This window comes from Bos grunniens, chromosome 8 (genome assembly GCF_055505025.1).
Source record: "Bos grunniens cultivar Pamir isolate PY7600 chromosome 8, Bosgru_T2T1.0, whole genome shotgun sequence".
NCBI lineage: Eukaryota > Metazoa > Chordata > Mammalia > Artiodactyla > Bovidae > Bos > Bos grunniens.
Window position 1 is genome coordinate 38332314 of NC_141172.1, and position 27109 is coordinate 38359422.

Here is a 27109-nt window from a genome sequence, read left to right on the forward strand (position 1 = left end):
AAGACTAGAGATCTCTTCAAGAAAATTAGAGATACCAAGGGAACTTTTCATGCAAAGATGGGCTCAATAAAGGACAGAAATGGTAGGGACCTAACAGAAGCAGAAGATATTAAGAAGAGGTGGTAAGAATACACAGAAGAACTATACGAAAAAAGATCTTCATGACCCAGATAATCACTATGGTGTGATCACTCACCTAGAGCCAGACATCCTGGAATGTGAAGTCAAGTGGGCCTTCAGAAGCATCACTATGAACAAAGCTCGTGGAGGTGATGGAATTCCAGTTGAGCTATTTCAAGTACTAAAAGATGATGCTATGAAAGTGCTGCATTCAATATGTCAGCAAATTTGGAAAACTCAGCAGTGGTCACAGGACTAGAAAAGGTCAGTTCTCATTCCAATCCCAAAGAAAGGCCATGCCAAAGAATGCTCAAACTACTGCACAATTGCACTCATCTCACATGCTAGTAAAGTAATGCTCAAAATTCTCCAAGCCAGGCTTCAATAGTATGTGAACTGTGAACTTCCAGATGTTCAAGCTGGTTTTAGAAAAGGCAGAGGAACCAGAAATCAAATTGTCAACATCTGCTGGATCATGGAAAAAGCAAGAGTTTCAGAAAAACATCTCTTTCTGCTTTATTGACTATGCCAAAGCTTTTGACTGTGTGGATCACAACTAACTGTGGAAAATTCTGAAAGAGATGGGAATACGAGACCACCTGACCTGCCTCCTGAGAAATCTGTATGCAGGTCAGGAAGCAACAGTTAGAACTAGACATGGAACAACAGACTGGTTCAAAATCGGAAAAGGAGTACGGCAAGGCTGTATATTGTCACCCTGCTTATTTAACTTCTATGCAGAGTACATCATGTGAAATGGCAGGCTGGATGAAGCACAAGCTGGAATCAAGACTGCTGGGAGAAGTATCAATAATCTCAGATATGCAGATGACACCACCCTTTTGGCAGGAAGCAAAGAAGAACTAAAGAGCCTCTTGATGAAAGTGAAAGAGGAGAGTGAAAAAGTTGGCTTAGACCTCAATATTCAAAAACGAAGATCATGGCATCTGGCCCCATCACTTGATGGCAAATAGATGGGGCAACAATGGAAACAGTGACAGATTTTATTTTGGGGGGCTCCAAAAGCACTGCAGATGGTGACTGCAGCCATGAAATTACAAGATGCTTGCTCCATGGAAGAAAAGTTATGACCAATCTAGACAGCTTATTAAAAAGCTGAAACATTACTTTGCCAACAAAGGTCCATCTAGTTAAAGCTATGGTTTTTCCAGTGGTCATGTATGGATGTGAGAGCTGGACTATAAAGAAAGCTGAGCACTGAAGAATTGATGCTTTTGAACTGTGGTGCTCTATTTAAAACAACCAACACTGAAGATTACTTTTTTTGCCTCCTACCTTCAAATTTTCCTGGATATTTTATCTTGCTCATATAAAAACCTTTGAAGAAATGAAATCAACAAAACACAGCTTATTTTTCTGATTTATGCTGTTTTTAGCATCTTCAAGTATTCTATTTGTATCCAACCTTCTCAGTTTTAGTCTTTTTCTTCAAACAGAGAGGAAGTGACCCTTCTCTGACACAACTGAGCAACTGAACTGAACTGAACCGACCCCTCTCTAAGCCTAATGCACTGAAATATTTCCTCCACCTTAGAAAATTACTCAAAGCAGAGTAGGACAACACTGCATAATACTCAAAGGGTCAATCCACCAAGAAGACAGAGCAAACCTACATGCACCAAACAACAAATAGCTGCAAAATATATGAAGCTAAAACTGTTCTGACAGAATCAAGAACTCAGCAATTCCACCAAGCAATTCTAATCAACATCTACATATCACCCAACTCACAGAACAGAATATACATTCTTTCCAAGTGCACAATGAACACACACCAAGATAATGGTATCTTGGGGCTTTAAGAAACCTCAAGAAATTTAAAGTAATTGAAATATACAGAGCACGTTCCCTAAACATAATGGAATCAAACTTATATCAATAACAAAATGATAACGGGAAAATATTCAACACTTGGAAGTTAAACAACACACTTGTAAATAATCCATGGATCAAAGAGGAAGTTTTAAAGGCAAGAAAAAACATATTCAACTAAATGAAAATTAAAATATGACACACTGAAAATTCACGGGACTCAGCTAAAGCTGTGTTGAGAGGAAGTTTATTGTACTAAATGCCTATATTACAAAAGAGAAAAGGTTTCCAATAATCTGTCTCACCTCAATTTAGAAAAAGAACAAAATAAATCCAAAGCAAATGAAGAAAATAATAAAAATAGCAGAGACAGATGAAATTGAAAACAAGAAAAATGGGGGGAAAAAATTAGTGAAATAGCTGGTTCTTTAAGAAAATAATCCCAAATTTCTAGCAACACAGAAAAAAAAAAGACACAAATCAATAGTTTATCAGGAAACAGGGAATATCAATGCAGAACCTCCAGGCATCAAAAGCACAATAAGAAAGAACTATGAACTCTACATATATAAAACAATTTAGATGAAATGGACCATTTCTCCAAAAAACACAAACTACCACAACTCATCATACAAAATGGGTAATTTAAATGACCCTATAACCATTCAGGAAATTGAAAATATATTCTTTAAAACTCCCCCAAAAGAAATCTCTAGGCCTTTATGGTTTCATTGGAGAATTATACCAAATGTTTAAAGAACTAAAATCAATTCTACACAATCTCTTCTAGAAAACAAAGAAACAGTTTCCAATTTATTTTAAACTAGTATGCTGCTGCTAAGTCACTTCAGTCGTGTACAACTCTGTGTGACCCCATAGACGGCAGCCCACCAGGCTCCCCTGTCCCTGGGATTCTCCAGGCAAGAACACTGGAGTGGGTTGCCATTTCCTTCTCCAATGCATGAAAGTGAAAAGTGAAACTGAAGTCGCTCAGTCGTGTCCAACCCTCAGCGACCCCATGGACTGCAGCTTTCCAGGCTCCTCCGTCCGTGGGATTTTCCAGACAAGAGTACTGAAGTGGGGTGCCACTGCCTTCTCCGTTAAACTAGTATATTCTTATTTAAATTATCAAAATCAGACTAAGAGTACAAAAATAGGAAACTACATGGACTGTAGCCCACCAGGTCCTCTGTCCATGGAATTCTCAAGACAAGAATACTGGAGTGGGTTGCCATTTCCTTCTCCAGGGGACCTTCCTGACCCAGGGATCGAACTTGGGTCTCCTGAATTTCAGGGAGATTCTTTACCATCTGAGCCACCAGGGAAGTCCACAAATGAGTATCATTTATGAATATATATGAAAAAATCTGTAACAAAATGTTAGAAAATAAAATCCAGTAATATAAAAAAGAATTACACATCATGACCAGTAGGGTTTATTTCCATAATGCAAGGATGCTTCAATATTTGAAAATCATTCAATGAAATAAACCATATTAACAGACTAAACAAGAGAAATCACAAGATCACATAAGTGGTACAAAAAGTGCATTTGATAAAATACAACACTCATTCATAAACATGTACAAATCTTAGAAAACAGAAGCGAACTTTCTCAACTTGATTAAAAAAAAATCTAAAAAAAATATACAGCTAACATTATACTTTGTGGCAAAACACTTGTTTCCTAAGACAGGGAACAAAGTAACGAAGTTTGGTCTCATTACTCTTATTTAACATAGTGTTAGAAGTCCTACTCTGTGCAATAAGGGGGTAATAAAAGGTATAAATTTCAGAAAAGAAGAAATAAAACTGTTCCAAGTTATAGATGACATGACTGTCCACATGTGTATACCTGTGGCGGATTCATGTTGATATACGGCAAAACCAATACAATACTGTAACGTTAAAAAATAAAATAAAATAATTAAAAAAAAAAGAAAACTAAGAAAAAAAAAATCCCAAAGAATCTACCAAAAAAAGAAAAACCACTACACATTTAGAACTTATAAATGAATTTAGCAAGGTTGCAGGGCTAGGAATTGAGTCACTCAGTAGTGTCTGGCACTTTGCAACCCCATGAACTAACTATACAGTCGATGGAATTCTCCAGGCCAGAATACTGGAGTGGGTAGCCTTCCCTTTCTCCAGGGGATCTTCTCAACCCAGGGATCAAACCCAGGCCTCCTGCATTGCAGGCAGATTCTTTACCAGCTTAGCCACAAGGAAAGCCCAAGGTTGCAGGACACAAGACAAACATGAAAAAAAAAATTGTATTTTTTATATACTATTAATGAACACATAGAGGCCAAAATTTTAAATCAGATATCATTTACAACTGCTCAAAAAAGTGAGACATTTAGGTGTAAATCAACAAATCATGTACAGGACTTAAATGCTAAAAACTACAGATGTTGATGAAAGAAAACAAACATCTAAATAAATGCAAAGATACATTATGTTTATGGATTAGGAGACTCAATACAGTAAAGATGATAACTCTCCCTAAACTATCATATAGGTTTAACATAGTTCTTGTCAAAATCCTAATATGATTTTTTATAAAGACAAAATTATTCTAAACTTTATATGAAAAGGCAAAGAACTAGAATAACTAAAATACTCATGAAAATTAAGACTAAAGTTGAACGGACCAACCCACCCAAATATTATATACATAACAATGCCAGAAAAACATCTACTTTTGCTTTATTAACTACACCAAAGGCTTTGACTGTGTGGATCACAACAAACTGTGGAAAACTCTTAAAAGATGGGAATACCAGACCCACCTCCTGAGAATTCTGTAGGCAGGTTAAGAAGCAACAGTTAGAACTGGACATGGAACAACAGACTGGTTCCAAATTGGGAAAGGAATACATCAAGGCTGTACATGGTCACCCTGCTTATTTAACTTAAATACAGAGTACATCATGTGAAATGCGGAGCTGGATGAATCACAAGCTAGAATCAAGATTTTCAGGAGAAATACCTATAACCTCAGATAGGAAGATGACAGCACCCTAATGGCCGAAAGCAAAGAGGAACTAAAGAGCCTCTTGACAAACGTGAAAGAGGAGTGCAAAAAAGCTCACTTAATACTCAACATTCAAAAAACAAAGATCGTGGCATCCAGTCCCATCACTCCATGGCAAACAGACCAGAGGGAAAGTGGAAATGGTGACAGATTTTATTTTCTTGGGATCCAAAATCATTGTGGATGGTGACTGCAGCCATGAAAATAAAAGACACTTGTTCCCTGGAAGAAAAGCTATGTCAAACCTAGACAGCGTATTAAAAAGCAGAGACATTACCTTGCTGACAGAGGTCTGTAGAGTCAAAGCTATGGTTTTTCCAGTAGTCATGTATGGATGTGAGAGTTTGACCATAAAGAAGACTGAGCTCAGAAGAATGGATACTTTCAAATTATGGTGCTGGCGAAGACTCTTGAGAGTCCCTTGGACTTCAAGGAAATCAAACCAGTCAATTCTAAAGGAAATCAACCCTGAATATTCACTGGAAGGACTGATGCTGAAACTGAAGGTCCACTACTTTGGCCACCTGACGCGAAGAGCCAACTCATTGCAAAAGACCCTGATGCTGGGAAAGACTGAGGGCAGAAGGAGAAGGAAGCAACAGAGGATGAGATGGTTGGTCGGCATCATTGACTCAATGAACATGAATCTGAGCAAACTTCAGGAGATAGTGAAGGACAGGGGAGCCTGGTGTGCTGCCGTCCATGGGGTCACAAGGAGTCAGACATGACTAAGAGACTGAACAACAAAAATCATGAGAGTGTGGTACTGACAAAGGGACAGACATAAAGGTCAGTGAAACAGAACAGAGAACCCAGAAAGAGACCCACACAAATATGCCCAATATTTTTTTAACAAAGTGATTTGTTAAAAAGGGATTAAATGGAAGATAGCCACTTGTACAAATGGTGCTAGAGCAGTTGGACATTCATAAGCAAAAAAATGAACACTGACCTAAGTTTTAAACTTCATACAAAAATTAACTTAAATATAAAATATAAAACCATAAAATTTACAGGAAAAAAAAAAAGAAAATCTTCAGGTCTAGGGCTAGGCAAACAGTTCTTAAACTTTTCACCAAAGGTACACGCAGTAAAAGAAAAATTTGATAAATTCTATTTCATTAAAACTTTCCCTCTGCAAAAGACCATGTTACAGTATAAAAAGGCAAGCTGTAGAGTGAGATAAAATACTAGGAACTAGGAAACCACATATTTGACAAAGGACTAGAATATGTAAAGAACTCTCAAACTTAACAGAAAAATCCTACTAGAAAATGGCAAAAGACATGAAATGTTGTTCAATATCATTAGCCATTCAGTTCAGTTCAGTTCAGTTCAGTTGCTCAGTCGAGTCCAACTCTTTTCGACCCCATGAATCGCAGCACACCAGGCCTCCCTGTCCATCACCAACTCCCCAAGTTCACCCAAACTCATGTGCATCGAGTCGGTGCATCGAGTGCATCGAGTCGGTGATGCCATCCAGCCATCTCATCCTCTGTTGTCCCCTTCTCCTCCTGCCCCCAACCCCTCCCAGCATCAGGATCATTAGTCATTAGGAATGTGCAAATTAAACTGCAAGACAGCACTACACATTAATCAGAATGGCTACAGTTAAAAATAGTGACACCAAATGCTGGCAAGAATGTAAAGAAATTAAATCATTCCTTCAATACTGGTAGGAATACAAACTCTATGCTTATCATTAGTACAGTGGCCAGGCCTCCCCCAATTCCAGTTAATTAGCAACAACTTTGAGTCCCAGACCATACTGAAATAAAGTATAGGTACATCCTGTGGTATAATAAGAAATATAGTTAGTCTTTGTTCCCAGCACAGACCTCCTATAAAAAAAAAAAAAAACCTTGGACGTTCCAGAGTGACAGGGGTCTACTTTAAAAGCTATTCATAGAGTCCCTTTTGAGCACACCTGAGTTTATGCTGCTGAGGTGACTTAGGGTAGAGCCCCAAGACAGCCTCAGGATGGGGCTGGTCACCAAAAAAACCAAAAGATTAGATGGTTAGAACTTTCAATCCTACCAACTTCTACAGGGGGTGGTGTGGTATGGAGGTAGGCCTGGAGATTAAGCCCTAGTAAAAATTCTTGAACAAGGAGAGAACTTCATGTTAGTTTAAAACAAAACAAAAAAAATCCACATTCTGGGAGACTAACAAACCCCCACCGTTCCACAGGGATGGAAGCCCCTACTTCAGGACTCTTCTGGACCTACCCTATGTATCTCTTCATCTGACTACTCATCTTTATCTTTTATATCCTTTATTATAAACTGGTAAATGCAAATAAATATTTCCCTGAGCTTCATGAGACATAATTTTAGCAAATTATTAGACCTCAGGAGGGAGTTTGGGAACCCCCTAATTATAACTGGTTGCTACGAAGTATAAATGGTCTGGGCTTGTGACTGAGACTTGAGATTAAGTCCTTAACCTGTGGGATTTGATGCTATCACCACCGAGGTAGTTCACAATTGAGTTAAATTTGTAGCACACCCGGTGAATGTCCCGGAGAAGGCAATGGCAACTCACTCCAATACTCTTGCCTGGAAAATCCCAGGGCCGGGGGAGCCTGGTGGGCTGCCATCTATGGGGTCACACAGAGTCGGGCACAACTGAAGCAACTTAGCAGCAGCAGCAGTGAATGTCCACTGGGAACTGGACAACTACCTGGTATGGAAAGGAAACCCCACACATCTGGTGTCAGAAGTACTGAGAGCAGAGAAGAAAAATAATTTGCCCTTACAATCCTTTTACAAAATCCAATTCATGAACACCCAGATTTATCCCCAAAACAATGTATCAGTTTGCCAAAAGACATTTTACCTTTAAGGACCTCCATGTGGCATGTTTCCTCAGCACATTTTAAAGGATTCTTTTTATTAAAATTTCACTTACCCCTCCTTTTTCAGAAACTCATCTGGTTAAGCCACGTGCAGCACTCCCCGAGGACCAAATAACTCCTCTCTCCAGTTTCACAGCAAACATGTGACCTACTCAGGGACATGGGTAGCAGCAATCCCATGTCCTAAGTGCTAAATCAGGACTCCTACCCAAGTCCATCATTTCTGTATTCCCACTTTTAAAAAATCATCTTTCTTGTGAATTCTTTCCATATGGACCTCACCTTTACCCAGAAAATGTTAATTCAACTGAACCCTACAGCATACAGCCCTCGTGAAATCCAGAAACCGAAGCACTTTGGACAGCTGCTTTATAATCTGAGGAACACTCAAGTCCACCAAGCAGTCGGTTGGGAGAATAGGCCTTGCCGACTGGAGCTGGCTGCCGTCTGCTTCTGGCTCTGTTACTGTCTAGATATTTAACTTCACCAGCTATCTTACTTAACCATGTTTTGCCTTTTTACCTTTAGTAAAACAACAACAGAAGAATATTTATTTCCTCCTCACTGATGGAAAGAATCTAACGAGGCAATATAATTGTTCATGTTCCTCAAAAGTGAAGTAAATATTATACATTGTAGCTGCATAATTAATAAAAACTATTTCAGGATCTTCTTTCTTTGGGATTCAAATTCTTCTCATCATTTACAATTCCTCGTTCAGAGGAGACAAAAATATTCTATTTAAGAGATTAACAAATCCAGCTGAAATCACAATTTCAGCTGTGTCTCATCCCCTTCTGAATCTGTTTGCAGTTTTCTTGGTACCTCATGCTGCTATTCCCAGTCATTACGGATACGAAGAAAAGAAAAAGCTTAACAATTATATTCAGTTGTTGCTGTTGTTTAGTCACTAAGTGTGTCTGATTCTTCTGGGACCCCACGAACTGTAGCCTGCCAAGCTTCTCTGTCCATGGAATTGCCCAGGCAAGAACACTGGAGTGGGCTGCCATTCCTTTCTTCAGATCTTCCTTACCCAGGGATTGAACTCACATCTCCTGCATTGGCAGGTGGACTGTTTACCACGGAGCCACCTGGGACACCCAGTTAAGTCTGGTAGAGCAGGGTTTTCCAACAGCAGCACTGGTATTTTGCACAGAATAGTTCTTTGTGTGGGGAGCTGTCCAGTGCACTGTAGGGATGTTTAGGGGCATCCCCGGGCTCCACCCACTAGGTGCCAGGAGCAGACTCTCAGTTGTGACAACCAAAAATGTCTCCAAACACTGCCAAATATCCCCGGGGAGCAAAACTGCTCCTGCCTAAGAACCACTACATTATACATATAACACACAAATATTTGGAAGCCATCACCTAAAAGGAAACCTTTAGACTGAAAAGAAAACAGAGAAGGTACAATTAAATATTTGAAAATTTTCCATATAGAAGCAGGAACAGATTTTGAATGCCAGACAAGGGAACTATACCAGTGAACAGAAGTTACAAAAAATAAAACCAGCTAATATTTACTCTTGTTACACACCAGGCTCTGCTGAGTGCACTTTCAAGCACTATTTCATTTAATTCTCACATGACCCTCTGAAGTTGTAGTAATGGCCTCACTTTACAGATGAAAAAAACTGAGGCTCAGGAGCTCCAATAGCTAATAGCAAAAGCAGAACCCTATTTCAAACAGAGATCTAACTGAGCCCAAGCTCTCAACTCCCAGCCTACCATGACCATGACAAATGAACAGTTTATTCATCATCTTTGTGTGCTCAGTCATGTCCAACTCTTTGCAACCCCATGTGTTGTAGTCTGCCACGCTTCTCTGTTCATGTAATTTCCCACTAGAGTGGGTTGTCATTTCCTATTCCAGGGGATCATCCCAACCCAAGGAGAGAACCCACATCTCTTCCGTCTCTTACATTGGCAGGCAGATTCTTTACCACTGTGCCACCTCGGAGGGTACACACCTCCACAAAATAAAGAAAATGAAGAACTTTTTGACTTAAAAGCTGTTTCTTTCAGCAACAATTCCCAAAGCCACCATCTCAGTCCTATCCGGTCAGATCAGAAGATCCAGAGAGTCTTCATCATAACCTCTAGGCACGCTGTTGCTCTAACTCTGAGGAGCCCCATTACAACTTCCTACCTCAAGTTACTCAGGATACTCACTCTCTCAGCTCTTCTTCAGAAAGCTCCTTGAGAATGGAGCAATGAGCTTCTCATGTTTACACCTCCACAAAGCTATGCTCGACCTGGGGCTCAAAGAACCTTTTATGAATGACTATTCCAGAGACGCCACCTCCACACTCCAAAGCTCACACCAGAGGAGATATTTAAGTAAGCACCTTCAGGAGATATAATTCTTGCACTTGAGCTGCAAAATTTTATTGGAGATGATGAGTTTTTTCTAACTCTCAGAATCTAAGTCAGGAAGAGTCAGAAAGGGACAGATGACAGATAAGACATTCGTTGGCTACACCTCCATTGAAGCTACTACAGACTCATATGACTATGATCACATCATGTGTTGGGGCAACATGTATTTATATGTGCATGTATATACACTTACATATGTATGTATGACATATATATATCTCTCTCTCTCTCTCTATGAATGCATGTATATACATATATCTTAGTTCTCTTCTTAGAAATTAAGTATATGTCTACAGAATTTCTGAGGCCTTGAATCTAGCCAAGAAGGTCTAAATTAAGGGTCTCTTTTTACCCCCTAGTATATTAATAAGGTAAGGCAAATAAGGCTATACAGAGTGCTCCTCATATAATACCAGCACTTCTGCTAACCAGTACTACCGTCCCCAGGTACCAGAGTCTGGTATCTTTTCAGGAAAATGCCAAGTGCCCAAGCTCCATTCATGTGTGTGGCAGTGAAAAGATACTCACAAACAGTGCAGGAGGGAGAAAGGGAAACATCACTAAATTATATCTCATGGGCACAATTTCCATTAGAAATCCCAGGTCTACAGGCTAATGTATGAATGTGTGCTCAGTCACTCAGTCTTGCCTGACTCTTTGTGACCCTATGCACTGTAGCCTGCCTGGCTCCTCTGTCCGTGGGATTCTCCAGGCAAGAATACTGGAGTCAGTTGCCATTTTCTCCTCCAGAGAATCTTCCCCTTCCCCTTCACCCAAGGACTGAACCCACGTCTCCTGAATTGGCAGGCATATTCTTTACCACTGAGCCACCATTCTTTACCACTGAGTACTTTAAATAGAAGCCAAAGTACTTCTATTTAAAAATGCTATCCCCAGTGTTCCTAGAACCCTGTCTTCACACCACATCCAGGTAGCTATGAGTTCTCTAGGCTAATATATGGAGAAGGCAATGGCACCCCACTCCAGTACTCTTGCCTGGAAAATCCCATGGACAGAGGAGCCTGGTAGGCTGCAGTCCATGGGGTCGCTAAGAGTCAGACACGACTGAGCGACTTCACTTTTACTTTTTACTTTCCTGCATTGGAGAAGGAAATGGCAACCCACTCCAGTGTTCTTGCCTGAAGAATCCCAGGGACAGGGGAGCCTGGTGGGCTGCCGTCTATGGGGTCGCACAGAGTCGGACACAACTGACGTGACTTAGCAGCTTAGCAGCAGCAGGCTAATATAGGGGGCTAGTGGGAGAGTTGATAGGGAATGCCAGAGTAGAGCAATCAAGCAATTGCTTCACCCAAGAGTCAGACTCCAAATTAAGGTTAAGAAATGTTGAGAGGAAGAGCACCTGGCAAAAACCATGCTAGCGGTCCCTCAACTTCTTCAGGACAGTGAGGGCACTAATAATCATGTACCAACAGAAGCCTTTCTCACTGTCACCAGGTTCCCCTCCATGGTACAGAGGTTCATCTGGTTCCTTCCTTACGAACGTTCTATCTCCATCAATGACATGACATTTCCCCTTATGTGCAACCAATCACCCTTCAAGAGAGGCAGAAACATCCAGAAAATGCATTCAGACAGATGATGAAATGGGCTGGTCACCGAGTATAGGAACCAGTGCAAAATCAAACACACCAACAGGGCCCAGAAAGCTCCCAGGACCAACCACAAACCCTCTTCTCCTTCAACATGCAGAGAGGTTTTCTTTTTTTCTTGAAGTGATTTTTCCAAATCGGAATAACCAGACAGAAGCTTTTAAATATATGAGTCTTATGCCAGGGGACCAGTTGAAATTCGGACACTGTTAACCTGACATGGGTTTAAATGGGGCCTTATTTTTCACCTATTCACCCTGTAGGGCAAAAAGAGAGCTCTGAAGCCTACAGTTTAGCACTTGTCACCAACCCTTTACTAAAGTCAAGGCAATTAGGCCCATGACTGTTAAAAATTTATCTCAAAGCTTCTGTCCTGCACAAACCAATCACAGTCACGGCTGAAAATAAACAAAGAATTTTTAAAAATTCTTTAATCCACACGCAAGGAGATGTGTGAGGGCGGCCGAGAAATCATGGCGACACGGACAGCCGGTGGCGACCAAGGGGACATCTGCTTCTGAGACCTGTTTTGGGACAGGGGACAATACCAACCAGTGGTACTTCCCTCTCTCCACATCTCTCTCCGTCTTTTCATCTGCCCATTCATCACATGTCGGTCCAACAAACTGTTTCTCTCTTTTGAGAGGTTAATAGCGAGAGCAAGAGAGACTCAAGACAAACGAGGGGGCGATGCCTGGGATATGTTGCAACACGTAGTGCTGGAAAACGTGTAGCTGTTTACTACCAGCGCCTGGGAGACGCGGAGCGCCGCGCGCACCAGAGCTCAGTCCTCGGGGCGCGACCCCGCCTCCCCACAACCTCAAGCGCGTTCTGGTGTGGGGGCGACGCGCTGCGAGCCCCCTACGCGCCCACGGAACCCGGAGGCTCCCTGCCTCCCGGATCCCAGGGCAAGAGCGCGGTCTCCCCTCGGGCCCTGCGCCCACCCTGCGAGCTGCGCGCCCCGGAGTTACCTCGGAGGCCGGGGTTGTCATCTCTGGCCCGAATCTTTCGGATTTTGACTGGGCGCCCGCTCAGAGTGGACAGGACCAGACGCTGGCGCAAGAAGTTGCAGCCTGAGTAGCTGAGGGAGTGCGCCTGGCTCGCCATGTGCACGCCCTCCGCAAAGCCGCGGGCAGCAGGGACGAGGCGACTTCGGATGGGCGAGGGGGTCGCGGTATGGCAGTAGCGGCGACAGCGGCAGGGGCGGCCTGGGTTCCCTCCCGCAGCCCCCGGCGCGTCCACGTGGTTTGGAACAGGAAGAGAGAGAGACGAGACACCGGGTCAGAGGGGAGTGAGGCGGAGCCGGTGACCGCCTCTCCACCTACCCGCCCGGCTGGAGGCAGTCCCCCGCACCGGGCCATGCCGCTATTGGCCGGAGGAGAATCAGGGCGGTGCCCGTGCCGCGCCGCTATAGGCCTTCACTGAGGCTGGGCGGTGCCCAGGCCGCGCTACCATTGGCCTGCGCTGGAGTTGGGCGGCGCCCGGGCCCCGGCAACAGCTCTCGGCTGGAGGAGCTTTGGGGCTGGGGGTGGATTGCGGAGAGGCCTGGGAGCGGACGCTCTGTAACACACCCTCCCTGCCAGTTTCTTCGGGTCTTTCCCCCGTAGGGGTAAGGGGAGTGAACAGCAGGCCTGGTACTTAGGCTCACCACTAACGGCAATCTCTGGGATGTGGATGGTATAATCTCCCCCCGCTTTTTCTTAATAGAAAACAGGATTGGCGCGCTTTACCCTGTTGGCAGACACAGTGCTGAGCACGCAGCCAGTTTTATCCCCTCGCTCCCCTCTGTGACCCTGCGAGGTAGTGTCATTCCTTCCCTACACTTGGGGAAGACACCAGCAACACTGCGAGACTGGCAATAGCACCATGCCCAGGAACCGAAGTCTTCAGATACCAGGCCATTGTTTACTAGACATGAAGCTTTGCCACTTTAACCTCAGTGGCTTCCTTTACTGTCACTGTGCTTCATGCCAAGTCAGGTCCTCCCGCCTCTCATGCCTCAAAACGGGTAGCTGCACACCAAATCTTGCACACCAAAATCTTTGCAAAGATTGGATTATGTCACTCTGTTGAAAAATCTTCGAAGATAACACAATTAACTATAAAATGACTGCAGACTTGGGAGTTCAATACCATAATACGGTTGGTTTGCAGCTATTCTCGGGAAATATTACAGATCATGAGTTACAGAACATATGAGAAAAGAGGGGCTTCTGGAAGGGGTCAGAGTTTGAGTAAGATTAAAGAAGATGGCTAGCCTTAATGTGGGTTAAGAGTTATGAGGAACCACTGGAAGGTCTGAACTCCTATAGGCTATTAGAGGTGTTAAGTCCAGTCCCTCAGTCGAGTCTGACTCTGTGACTCCATGGATTACAGCACGCCAGGCTTCCCTGACCATCACCAAATTCCTGAGCTTGCTCAAACTCATGTCCATGCAGTCAGTGATGCCATCCAACCATCTCATCCTCTGTCGGCCCCTTCTCCTCCCGCCTTCAATCTTTCCCAGCATCAGAGTCTTTTTCAGTGAGTCAGTTCTTTGCATTAGGTGGCCAAAATATCGGAGTTTCAGCTTCAGCATCAGTCCTTCCGATGAATATTCAGAACTGATTTCCTCTAGGATTGACTGATTTGATCTCCTTGCTGTCCAAGAGACGTTCCAGAGTCTTCTCCAACACCACAGTTCAAAAGCATCAATTCTTCAGTGTTCACCATTCTGTATAGTCCAACTCTCACATCCATACATGACTACTGGAAAACCATAGCTTTGACTAGATGGATCTTTGTCAGCAATGTCTCTGCTTTTTAATGTGGTATTTAGGTTCCTCATAGCTTTTCTTCCAAGCAGCAAGTGTCTTTTAATTTCATGGCTGCAATCACCATCTGCAGTGATTTTGGAGCCCAAGAAAATAAGCTCTCTGTTTCCACTGTTTCCCCATCTACTGCCATGAAGTAATGGGACCGGATGCCATGATCTTAGTTTTTTGAATATTGAGTTTTAAGCCAGGTTTTTCACTCTCCTCTTTCACTTTCATCAAGAGGCTTTTTAGTTCCTCTTCACTTTCTGCCATACGGGTGGTGTCATCTGCATATCTGAGGTTTCTGATTTTTCTGATATTTCTGATATTTCTCCCTGCAACCTTGATTCCAACTTGTGCTTCATCCAGCCCAGCACTTCGCATGATGTGCTCTGCGTAGAAGTTAAATAAGCAGGGTGACAATATACAGCCTTGATGTACTACTTTCCCTGTCTGTTGTTCCATGTCCAGTTCTAACTGTTGCTTCTTGACAGCATACAGATTTCTCAGGAGGCAGTTAAGGTGGTCTGGTATTCCCATCTCTTGAAGAGTTTTCCACAGTTTACTGTGATCTACTTCTCTGACAGAACAGTTGGTAAAAGAATCCACCTGTAATGCAGGAGACCCTGGTTCGATTCCTGTGTTGGGAAGATCCCCTGGAGAAGGGAAAGGCTACCCACTCCAGTATTCTGGCCTGAAGAATTCCATGGACTGTATAGTCCATGGGGTCACAAAGAGTCAGACACAACTGAGCGACTTTCACTTCACTTCAAGCAGAAGTGGATGTTTTTCTGGGATTCTCTTGCTTTCTCCATGACTGAATGAATCTTGGCAATTTGATCTCTGATTCCTCTGCCTTTTCTATGCTATGCTATGCTAAGTTGCTTCAGTAGTGTCCGACTCTGTGCGACCCCATAGATGGCAGCCCACCAGGCTCCGTCGTCCCTGGGATTCTCCAGGCAAGAATACTGGAGTGGGTTGCCATTTCCTTCTCCAGTGCATGAAAAGAGAAAAGTGAAAGTGAAGTCACTCAGTCATGTCCGACTCTTAGCGACCCCATGGACTGCAGCCTACCAGGCTCCTCTGTCCGTGGAATTTTCCAGGCAAGAGTACTGGAGTGGGGTGCCATTGCCTTCTCTAAATTCATCTTGAACATCTGGAAGTACACAGTTTACCTACTGTTGAAGCCTGGATTGGAGAATTTTGAACATTACTAGCATGTGAGATGAGTCCAACTGTGTGGTAGTTTGAACATTCTTTGGTGCTGCCCTTCTCTGGTATTGAAATAAAAACTGACCTTTTGTAGGTCTGTGGCCACTGCTGAGTTTTCCAAATTTGCTGGCATCTTGAGTACAGCACTTTCACAGCATCATCTTTTAGTACTTGAAATAGCTCAACTGGAATTCCATCACCTCCACTAGCTTTGTTTGTAATGATGCTTCCTAAGGCCCACTGGTACTCTCGCCGCTGCCCCTGACCTGGGTCGTGGGGTAACTCCGCTTGGCCGCCGCCCTTCGGGCATGGGGTCCTCCTGACTTCTGCCCCTGACCTTGGACGTGGGGTGGCTCCTCTCGGCCGCGCTTAGCGCGCCGGTCGTCACAGGGCCGAGAGGAGCTACCCCGCGTCCGAGGTCAGGGGTGGAGACGAGAGGACTTACCCCGCGTCCGAGGTCTGGGGCGGTGGCCAGGAGGAGCTACCCCATGCCAGAGGCTGGAGCCGTGGCCGGGAGAACCAACCCCAGGTCCAAGGAGCTGTGGCTGCGCAGGCGCAGGTGGGCCTAGAGGAGCTATCCCACGTTGGAGGGCAGGAAGGGCGGCGGTGAGGAGATACCCCTTGTCCAAGGTAAGGAGCAATGGCTGCGCTTTGCTGGAGCAGCCGTGAAGAGATACCCCACGCCCAAAGTAAGAGAAACCCAAGTAAGACGGTAGGTGTTGCAAGAGGGCATCAGAAGGCAAACACACTGAAACCATACTCAGAGAAAACTAGTCAATCTAATCACACTAGGACCACAGCCTTGTCTAACTCAATGAAACTAAGCCATGCCCGGGGGTAACCCAAGATGGGCAGGTTATGGTGGAGAGATCTGACAGAATGTGGTCCACTGGGGAAGGGAATGGCAAACCACTTCAGTATTGTTGCCTTGAGAAACCCATAATCAGTATGAAAAGGCAAAATGATAGGATACTGAAAGAGAAACTCCCCAGGTCAGTAGGTGCCCAATATGCTACTGGAGATCAGTGGAGAAATAACTACAGAAAGAATGAAGGGATGGAGTCAAAGCAAAAACAATACCCAGTTGTGGATGTGACTGGTGATAGAGGCAAGGTCTGATGCTGTAAAGAGCAATATTACATAGGAACCTGGAATGTCAGGTCCATGAATCAAGGCAAATTGGAAGTGGTCAAACAAGAGATGGCAAGAGTGAATGTCGACATTCTAGGAATCAGCGAACTGAAATGGACTAGAATGGGTAAATTTAGCTCAGATGACCATTATATCTACTACTGCGGGCAGGAATCCCTCAGAAAAAATGGAGTAGCCATCATGGTCAACAAAAGAGTCCGAAATGCAGTACTTGGATGCAATCTCAAAAATGACATAATGGTCTCTGTTCGTTTCCAAGGCAAACCATTCAATATCACAGTAATCCAAGTCTATGCCCCAACCAGTAACGCTGAAGAAGCTGAAGTCGAACGGTTCTATGAAGACCTACAAGACCTTTTAGAACTAACACCCAAAAAAGATGTCCTTTTCATTATAGGGGACTGGAATGCAAAAGTAGGAAGTCAAGAAACACCTGGAGTCAAAGATGCAGAGAAAGCCTTTAACAAAATTCAATATCCATTTATGATAAAAACTCTCCAGAAAGCAGGAATAGAAGGAACATACCTCAACATAATAAAAGCTATTTATGAGAAACCCACAGCAAACATTATCCTCAATGGTGAAAAATTGAAAGCATTCCCTCTAAAGTCAGGAACAAGACAAGGGTGCCCATTTTCACCATTACTATTCAACGTAGTTTTGGAAGTTTTGGCCACCGCAATCAGAGCAGAAAAAGAAATAAAAGGAATCCAAATTGGAAAAGAAGAAGTAAAACTCTCACTATTTGCAGATGACATGATCCTCTACATAGAAGACCCTAAAGACTCCACCAGAAAATTACTAGAACTAATCAATGATTATAGTAAAGTTGCAGGATATAAAATCAACACACAGAAATCCCTTGCATTCCTATACACTAATAATGAGAAAATAGAAAGAGAAATTAAGGAAACAATTCCATTCACCATTGCAACGGAAAGAATAAAATACTTAGGAATATATCTACCTAGAGAAACTAAAGACCTATATATAGAAAACTATAAAACACTGGTGAAAGAAATCAAAGAGGACACTAATAGATGGAGAAATATACCATGTTCATGGATTGGAAGAATCAATATAGTGAAAATGAGTATACTACCCAAAGCAATTTATACATTCAATGCAATCCCTATCAAGCTACCAATGGTATTCTTCACAGAGCTAGAACAAATAATTTCACAATTTGTATGGAAAAACAAAAAACCTCGAATAGCCAAAGCTATCTTGAGAAAGAAGAATGGAACTGGAGGAATCAACCTACCTGACTTCAGGCTCTACTACAAAGCCACAGTCATCAAGACAGTATGGTACTGGCACAAAGACAGAAATATAGATCAATGGAACAAAATAGAAAGCCTAGAGATAAATCCATGCACATATGAACACCTTATCTTTGACAAAGGAGGCAAGAATATACAATGGATTAAAGACAATCTCTTTAACAAGTGGTGCTGGGAAATCTGGTCAACCACTTGTAAAAGAATGAAACTAGAACACTTTCTAACACCATACACAAAAGTACACTCAAAATGGATTAAAGATCTAAACGTAAGACCAGAAACTATAAAACTCCTAGAGGAGAACATAGGCAAAACACTCTCTGACATACATCACAGCAGGATCCTCTGTGACCCAACTCCCAGAATATTGGAAATAAAAGCAAAAATAAACAAATGGGACCTAATTAAACTTAAAAGCTTCTGCACATCAAAGGAAACTATTAGCAAGGTGAAAAGACAGCCTTCAGAATGGGAGAAAATAATAGCAAATGAAGCAACTGACAAACAACTCATCTCAAAAATATACAAGCAACTCCTACAGCTCAACTCCAGAAAAATAAATGACCCAATCAAAAAATGGGCCAAAGAACTAAATAGACATTTCTCCAAAGAAGACACACAGATGGCTAACAAACACATGAAAAGATGCTCAACATCACTCATTATCAGAGAAATGCAAATCAAAACCACTATGAGGTACCATTTCACACCAGTCAGAATGGCTGCGATCCAAAAGTCTACAAGCAATAAATGCTGGAGAGGGTGTGGAGAAAAGGGAACCCTCTTACACTGTTGGTAGGAATGCAAACTAGTACAGCCACTATGAAGAACAGTGTGGAGATTCCTTAAAAAACTGGAAATAGAACTGCCTTATGATCCAGCAATCCCACTGCTGGGCATACACACTGAGGAAACCAGAAGGGAAAGAGACACGTGTACCCCAATGTTCATCGCAGCACTGTTTATAATAGCCAGGACATGGAAGCAACCTAGATGTCCATCAGCAGACGAATGGATAAGAAAGCAGTGGTACATATACACAATGGAGTATTACTCAGCCATTAAAAAGAATACATTTGAATCAGTTCTAATGAGGTGGATGAAACTGGAGCCTATTATACAGAGTGAAGTAAGCCAGAAGGAAAAACAGAAATACAGTATACTAACGCATATATATGGAATTTAGAAAGATGCTAACAATAACCCTGTGTACAAGACAGCAAAAGAGACACTGATGTATAGAACAGTCTTATGGACTCTGTTGCAGAGGGAGAGGGTGGGAAGATTTGGGAGAATGGCTTTGAAACATGTAGAATATCATGTATGAAACGAGTTGCCAGTCCAGGTTCGATGCACGATACTGGATGCTTGGGGCTAGTGCACTGGGATGACCCGGAGGGATGGTATGGGGAGGGAGGAGGGAGGAGGGTTCAGGATGGAGAACACATGTATACCTGTGGCAGATTCATTTTGATATTTGGCAAAACTAATACAAAATTTGTAAAGTTTAAAAAAAAAAGGAAACACCTGGAGTAACAGGAAAATTTGGCCTTGGAATACGGAATGAAGCAGGGAAAAGACTAATAGAGTTTTGCCAAGAAAATGAACTGGTCATAACAAACACCCTCTTCCAACAACACAAGAGAAGACTCTATACATGGACATCACCAGATGGTCAATACCGAAATCAGATTGATTATATTCTTTGCAGCCAAAGATGGAAAAGCTCTATACAGTCAGCAAAAACAAGGCCAGGAGCTGACTGTGGCTCAGACCATGAACTCCTTATTGCCAAATTCAGACTTAAATTGAAGAAAGTAGGGAAAACCACTAGACCATTCAGGTATGATCTAAATCAAACCCCTTATGATTATACAGTGGAAGTGAGAAATAGATTTAAGGGCCTAGATCTGATAGATGGAGTGCCTGATGAATTATGGAATGAGGTTCGTGACATTCTACAGGAGACAGGGATCAAGACCATCCCCATGGAAAAGAAATGCAAAAAAGCAAAATGGCTGTCTGAGGAGGCCTTACAAATAGCTGTGAAAAGAAGAGAAGCAAAAAGCAAAGGAGAAAAGGAAAGATATAAACATCTGAATGCAGAGTTCCAAAGAATAACAAGAAGAGATAAGAAAGCCTTCTTCAGCGACCAATGCAAAGAAATAGAGGAAAACAACAGAATAGGAAAGACTAGAGATCTCTTCAAGAAAATCAGAGATACAAAAGGAACATTTCATGCAAAGATGGGCTCGATAAAGGACAGAAATGGTATGGACCTAACAGAAGCAGAAGATATTAAGAAGAGATGGCAAGAATACACAGAAGAACTGTACAAAAAAGATCTTCACGACCCAGATAATCACAATGGTGTGATCACTGACCTAGAGCCACACATCCTGGAATGTGAAGTCAAGTGGGCCTTAGAAAGCATCACTATGAACAAAGCTAGTGGTGGTGATAGAATTCCAGTTGAGCTATTCCAAATCCTGAAAGATGATGCTGTGAAAGTGCTGCACTCAATATGCCAGCAAATTTGGAAAACTCAACAGTGGCCACAGGACTGGAAAAGGTCAGTTTTGATTCCAATCCCAAAGAAAGGCAATGCCAAAGAATGCTCAAACTACAGCACAATTGCACTCATCTCACACGCTAGTAAAGTAATGCTCAAAATTCTCCAAGCCAGGCTTCAGCAATATGTGAACCGCGAACTTCCTGATGTTCAAGCTGGTTTTAGAAAAGGCAGAGGATCCAGAGATCAAATTGCCAACATCCGTTGGATCATCACAAAAGCAAGAGAGTTCCAGAAAAACATCTATTTCTGCTTTATTGACTATGTCAAAGCCTTTGACTGTGTGGATCACAATAAACTGTGGAAAATTATGAAAGAGATGGAAATACCAGACCACCTGACCTGCCTCTTGAGAAATCTGTATGCAGGTCAGGAAGCAACAGTTAGAACTGGACATGGAACAACAGACTGGTTCCAAATAGGAAAAGGAGTACGTCAAGGCTGTATATTGTCACCCTGTTTATTTAACTTATATGCAGAGTACATCATGAGAAATGCTGAACTGGGAGAAACACAAGCTGGAATCAAGATTACCGGGAGAAATATCAATAACCTCAGATATGCAGATGACACCACCCTTATGGCAGAAAGTGAAGAGGAACTAAAAAGCCTCTTGATGAAAGTGAAAGTGGAGAGTGAAAAAGTTGGCTTAAAGCTCAACATTCAGAAAGCGAAGATCATGGCATCCGGTCCCATCACTTCATGGGAAATAGATGGGGAAACAGTGGAAACAGTGTCAGACTTTATTTTTCTGGGCTCCAAAATCACTGCAGATGGTGATTGCAGCCATGAAATTAAAAGACGCTTACTCCTTGGAAGGAAAGTTATGACCAACCTAGATAGTATATTCAAAAGCAGAGACATTACTTTGCCAACAAAGGTCCATCTAGTCAAGGCTACGGTTTTTCCAGTGGTCATGTATGGATGTGAGAGTTGGACTGTGAAGAAGGCTGAGTGCCGAAGAATTGATGCTTTTGAACTGTGGTGTTGGAGAAGACTCTCAAGAGTCCCTTGGACTGCAAGGAGATCCAACCAGTCCATTCTGAAGGAGATCAGCCCTGGGATTTCTTTGGAAGGAATGATGCTAAAGCTGAAACTCCAATACTTTGGCCACCTCATGCGAAGAGTTGATTCATTGGAAAAGACTCTGCTGCTGGGAGGGATTTTGGGCAGGAGGAGAAGGGGACGACAGAGGATGAGATGGCTGGACGGCATCACTGACTCGATGGACATGAGTCTGAGTGAACTCCGGGAGTTGGTGATGGACAGGGAGGCCTGGCGTGCTGCGATTCTTGGGTTCGCAAATAGTCAGACACGACTGAGCGACGGATCTGATCTGATCTGAAGGCCCACTAGACTTTACATTTCAGGATGTCCAGCTTTTGGTAAGTGATCACACCATCGCAGTTATCTGCGTCATGAAGATCATTTTTGTATAGTTCTTCTGTGTCTTCTTGCCACCATTTCCTCATATCTTCTGCTTCTGTTACGTCCTTACAATTCCTGTCCTTTATTGAGCCCATCTTTGCATGAAGTGTTCCCTTGGTATCTCTAATTTTCTTGAAGAGATCTCTGTTCTTTTCCATTCTATTGCTTTCCTCCTTTTCTTTGTGTTGATCACTAAGGAAGGCTTTCTTATCTCTTCTGCTATTCTTTGGAACTTTGCATTCAAATCAGCATATCTTTCCTTTTCTCCTTTGCCGTTAGCCTCTGTTCTTTTCTCAGCTATTTATAAGGCCTCCTCAGACAACCATTTTGCCTTTTTATATTTCTTTTCTTGGGGATGGTTTTGCTCATTGCCTCCTGTACAATGTCACAAACCTCCATCCATAGTTCTTCAGGCAATCTGTCAGATCTAATCCCTTGAATCTCTTTGTCATTTCCACTGTATAATCTTAAGGGATTTGATTTAGGTCATACCTGAATGGTCTAGTGATTTTCCCTACATTCTTTAAGTCTGAATTTGGCAATAGGGGACTTCCCTTGTGGCTCAGCTGGTAAAGAATCTGCCTGCAATGTGGGAGACCTGGGTTTCGTCCCTCGGTTTGAAAGATCCCCTGGAGAAAGGAAAGGTTACCCTACCCATTCCAGTATTCTGGCCTGGAAAATTCCTTGGAATGTATAGTCAATGGGCTCACAAAGAGCCAGACACAACTGAGCGACTTTCACTTTCACTTTTCACTTGGCAATAAGGAGTTCATGATCTGAGCCACAGTCAGCTCCCAGTCTTGTTTTTGCTGACTGTATACAGCTTCTCCATGTTTGGCTGCAAGAATATCAGTTCAGTTCAGTCGCTCAGTCGTGTCTGACTCTTTGCAACCCCATGAATCACAGCACATCAGAGCTCCCTGTCCTTCACCAACTCCCAGAGTTCACTCAACTCGTGTCCACCGAGTCGGTGATGCCATCCAGCCATCTCATCCTCTGTCATCCCCTTCTCCTCCTGCCCCCAATCCCTCCCAGCATCAGAGTTTTTTCCACTGAGTCAACTCTTCGCATGAGGTGGCCAAAGTATTGCAGTTTCAGCTTCAGCATCGGTCCTTCCAAAGAACACCCAGGACTGATCTCCTTTAGAATGGACTGGTTAGATCTCCTTGCAGTCCAAGGAACTCTCAAGAGTCCTCTCCAACACCACAGTTCAAAAGCATCAATTCTTTGTGACTCAGCTTTCTTCACAGTCCAATTCTCACATCCATACATGACCACTGGGAAAACCATAGCCTTGACTAGATGAACCTTTGTTGGCAAAGTAGTATCTCTGCTTTTGAATATACTCTCTAGGTTGGTCATAACTTTCCTTCCAAGGAGTAAGTGTCTTTTAATTTCATGGCTGCAATCACCATCTGCAGTGATTTTGGAGCCCAGAAAAATAGTCTGACACTGTTTCCACTGTTTCCCCATCTATTTCCCATGAAGTGATGGGACCGGATGCCATGATCTTCGCTTTCTGAATGTTGAGCTTTAAGCCAACTTTTTCAATCTCCACTTTCACTTTCATCAAGAGGCTTTTTAGTTCCTCTTCACTTTCTGCCATAAGGGTGGTGTCATCTGCATATCTGAGGTTATTGATATTTCTCCCGGTAATCTTGATTCCAGCTTGTGTTTCTCCCAGTTCGGCATTTCTCATGATGTACTCTGCATATAAGTTAAATAAGCAGAGTGACAATATACAGCCTTGACGTACTTCTTTTCCTCTTTGGAACCAGTCTGTTGTGCAAGAATATAATCAATCTGATTTCAGTATTGACCATCTGGTGATGTCCATGTGTAGAGTCATCTCTTGTTGGAAGAAAGTGTTGCCATGACCAGTGCATTCTTTTGGCAAAACTCTGTTACCCTTTGCACTGCTTCATTTTGTACTTCAAGGCCAAATTTGCCTGTTATTCCAGGTATGTCTTGACTTCCTACTTTTGCATTCCAGTCCCCTATGATGAAAAGGATATTTTTTTTTTTGGTGCTAGTTCTAGAAGGTCTCTTAGGTCTTCATGGAACCATTCAACTTCGGCTTATTAAGCATTACTGATTGGGGCATAGACTTGGATTACTGTGATATTGAATGGTTTGCCTTGGAAACGAACAAAGATCATTCTGTCATTTTTGAGATTGCACTTCAGACTCTTCTGTTGACTATGAGGGCTACTCCATTTCTTCTAAGGGATTTTTGCCCACAGTAGTAGATATAATGGTCATCTGCAGAGTCTATGAAGACCTACAAGACCTTCTAGAACTAACACCAAAAAAGACATCCTTTTCATCATAGGGGATTAGAATGTAAAAGTAGGAAGCTCAAGCTAAGAGATATCTGGAATAACAGGCAAGTTTACCCTTGGAGTACAAAATGAAGCAGGGCAAAGGTTAACAGAGTTTTGTCAAGAGAACACACTGGTCAGAGGAAACACCCTCTTCAAACAACACAAGAGACGGTTCTACATATGAACATCACCAGATGGTCAACACTGAAATCAGACTGATTATATTCTTTGCAGTCGAAGATGGAGAAGCTGTATACAATCAGCAAAAACAAGATCAAGAGCTGACTGTGGCTCAGATCATGAAATCCTTGTTGCAAAATTCAGACTTAAAATGAAGAAAGTAGGGAAAACCACTAGCACATTCATGTATGACCTAAATCAAATCCCTTATGATTATACAGTGGAGGTGACAAACAGAGTCAAGGGGTTAGAACTGGTAGACAGAGTGCCTGAAGAACTATGGACAGAGGTTCATAACATTGTATAGGAGGCAGTGACCAAACCATCCCAGAGAAAAAGAAATGCAAGACAGCAAAGTGGTTGTCTGACAGCAAAGGCTTTACAAATAGCCAGGAAAAGAAGAGAAATGAAAGGCAACAGAAAAAGGGAAAGATTTACCCAACCAAATGCAAAGTTCCAGAGCATAGCAAACAGAAAGCCTTTTAAATGAACAATGCAAAGAAACAGAGGAAAACAACAGAATGAGAAAGACTAGAGATCTCTTCAAGAAAATTGGAGATACCAAGGGAATATTTTATGCAATCATGGGCACAATAAAGCACAGAAACCATAAGGACCTAACTGAAGGAGAAGAGATTAAGAAGCGGTAGCAAGAATACACAGAAGAACTGTATGAAAAAGGTCTTAATGACCCAGATAACCATGATGGTGTGGCCACTCACCTAGAGCCAGACATCCTGGAGTGTGAAGTCAAGTGGGTCTTAGGAAGCATTACTGTGAACAAAGCTAGTGGAGGTGAGGAATTCCAGCTGAGCTATTACAAATCCTAAAAGATGATGCTATTAAAATACTACACGCAATATGCCAGGAAATTTGGAAAACTCAGCAGTGGCCACAGGACTGGAAAAGGTCAGTTTTTATTTCAATACCAGAGAAGGGCAATGCCAAAGAATGTTCAAACTACCACCCAATTTGCACTCATTTCACATGCTAGCAAAGTAATGCTCAAAATCCTTCAAACTAGGCTTCAGCAGTATGTGAACTTAGAACTTCCAGATATACAAGCTGGATTTAGAAAAGCAGAGGAACAAGTGTTCAAATTGCCAGCATTCATTCAGTCATGGAGAAAGCAAGGGAATTCCAGAAAAATATCTACTTTGCTTTATTGTCTATGCTAAATCCTTTGACTGTGTGGATCCCAACAAACTGTGGAAAATTCTTTAAGAAATGGGAATACCAGACCATCTTACCTGTTTCCAGAGAAATCTGTATGCAGGTCAAGAAACAGCAGTTAGAACCAGACATGAAACAATGAACTGTTTCAAAATTGAGAAAGGAATAAATCAAGACTGTTAATTGTCACTCTGCTTATTTAACTTCTGTGCATATTACATTACATTTCTGTGCAAAATGCCAGACTGGATGAATCACAAGCTGGAATCAAGACTGTCAGGAGAAACACCAACAACCTAATATATGCAGATGATACCACTCTAATAAAAGAAAACAAAGAGGAAATAAAAAGTTTCTTGATGAAGGTGAAAGAGGACAGTGAAAAAGCTGGCTTAAAACTCAACATTCAAAAAAGAAAATCATGGGATCCAGTCTCATCACTTCATGGCAAATAGAAGGGGAAAAAGTGGAAACAGTGACATGTGTTATCTTCTTGGGCTTCAAAATCACTGCAGACAGTGACTGCAGCAATGAAGTTAAAGATGCTTGCTACTTGGAAGAAAAGCTATGACAAACCTAGAAAACATTAAAAAGTAGAGACATCATTTAGCTAACAAAGATCCCTATTATAGTCAAAGCTATGGTTTTCCCAGTAGTCATGTATGGATGTGAGAGTTGGACCATAAAGAAAACTGAGCACTGAAGAACTGATGGTTTTGAATTATGGTGCTGGAAAAGATTCTTGTGATTACCTTGGACTGCAAGGATATCAAACCAATCAGTCCTAAAGAAAATCAACCCTGAATACTCATTGGAAGGACTGATGCTGAAGCTGAAGCTCCAACACTCTGGCCACCTGATGTGAAGAGCCAACTCACTGGAAAAGACCCTGATGCTGGGAAAGATTGAAGGCAGGAGAAGGAAGCAACAGAGGATGAGATGGTTGGGTAGCATCACCGACTCACTGGACATGAGTTTGAGCAAAGTCCACAAGAGGGACAGGGAAGTGAGAGACAAAGAAGCCTGGCTTACTGCAATCCATGGGGTCACAAAGAGTCAGAACCAACTTAGCTACTGAACAACAACAACAATGCAGAATTTAACATGATCAGCCGTGAAGTTCATTGAGCGAAGTGGTAATCCATATACATTAA

General features: G+C 42.4%; 1 protein-coding gene across 6 annotated transcripts in view; it reads right to left on the minus strand.

Moving 5' to 3' along the window:
- Positions 1–13090, minus strand: part of RCL1 (RNA terminal phosphate cyclase like 1) — a 185552-nt gene extending 172462 nt beyond the window's left edge. For all 6 annotated transcript variants that reach the window (XM_086415248.1, XM_086415249.1, XM_086415254.1 and 3 more), the window contains exon 1: positions 12808–13090. In XM_086415248.1, the coding sequence (XP_086271374.1) occupies positions 12808–12943 (136 nt within the window). In that variant the 5' untranslated portion in view covers positions 12944–13090. The remainder of the gene's footprint in view (positions 1–12807) is intronic.
- Between the last annotated feature and the right edge of the window lie 14019 nt (positions 13091–27109).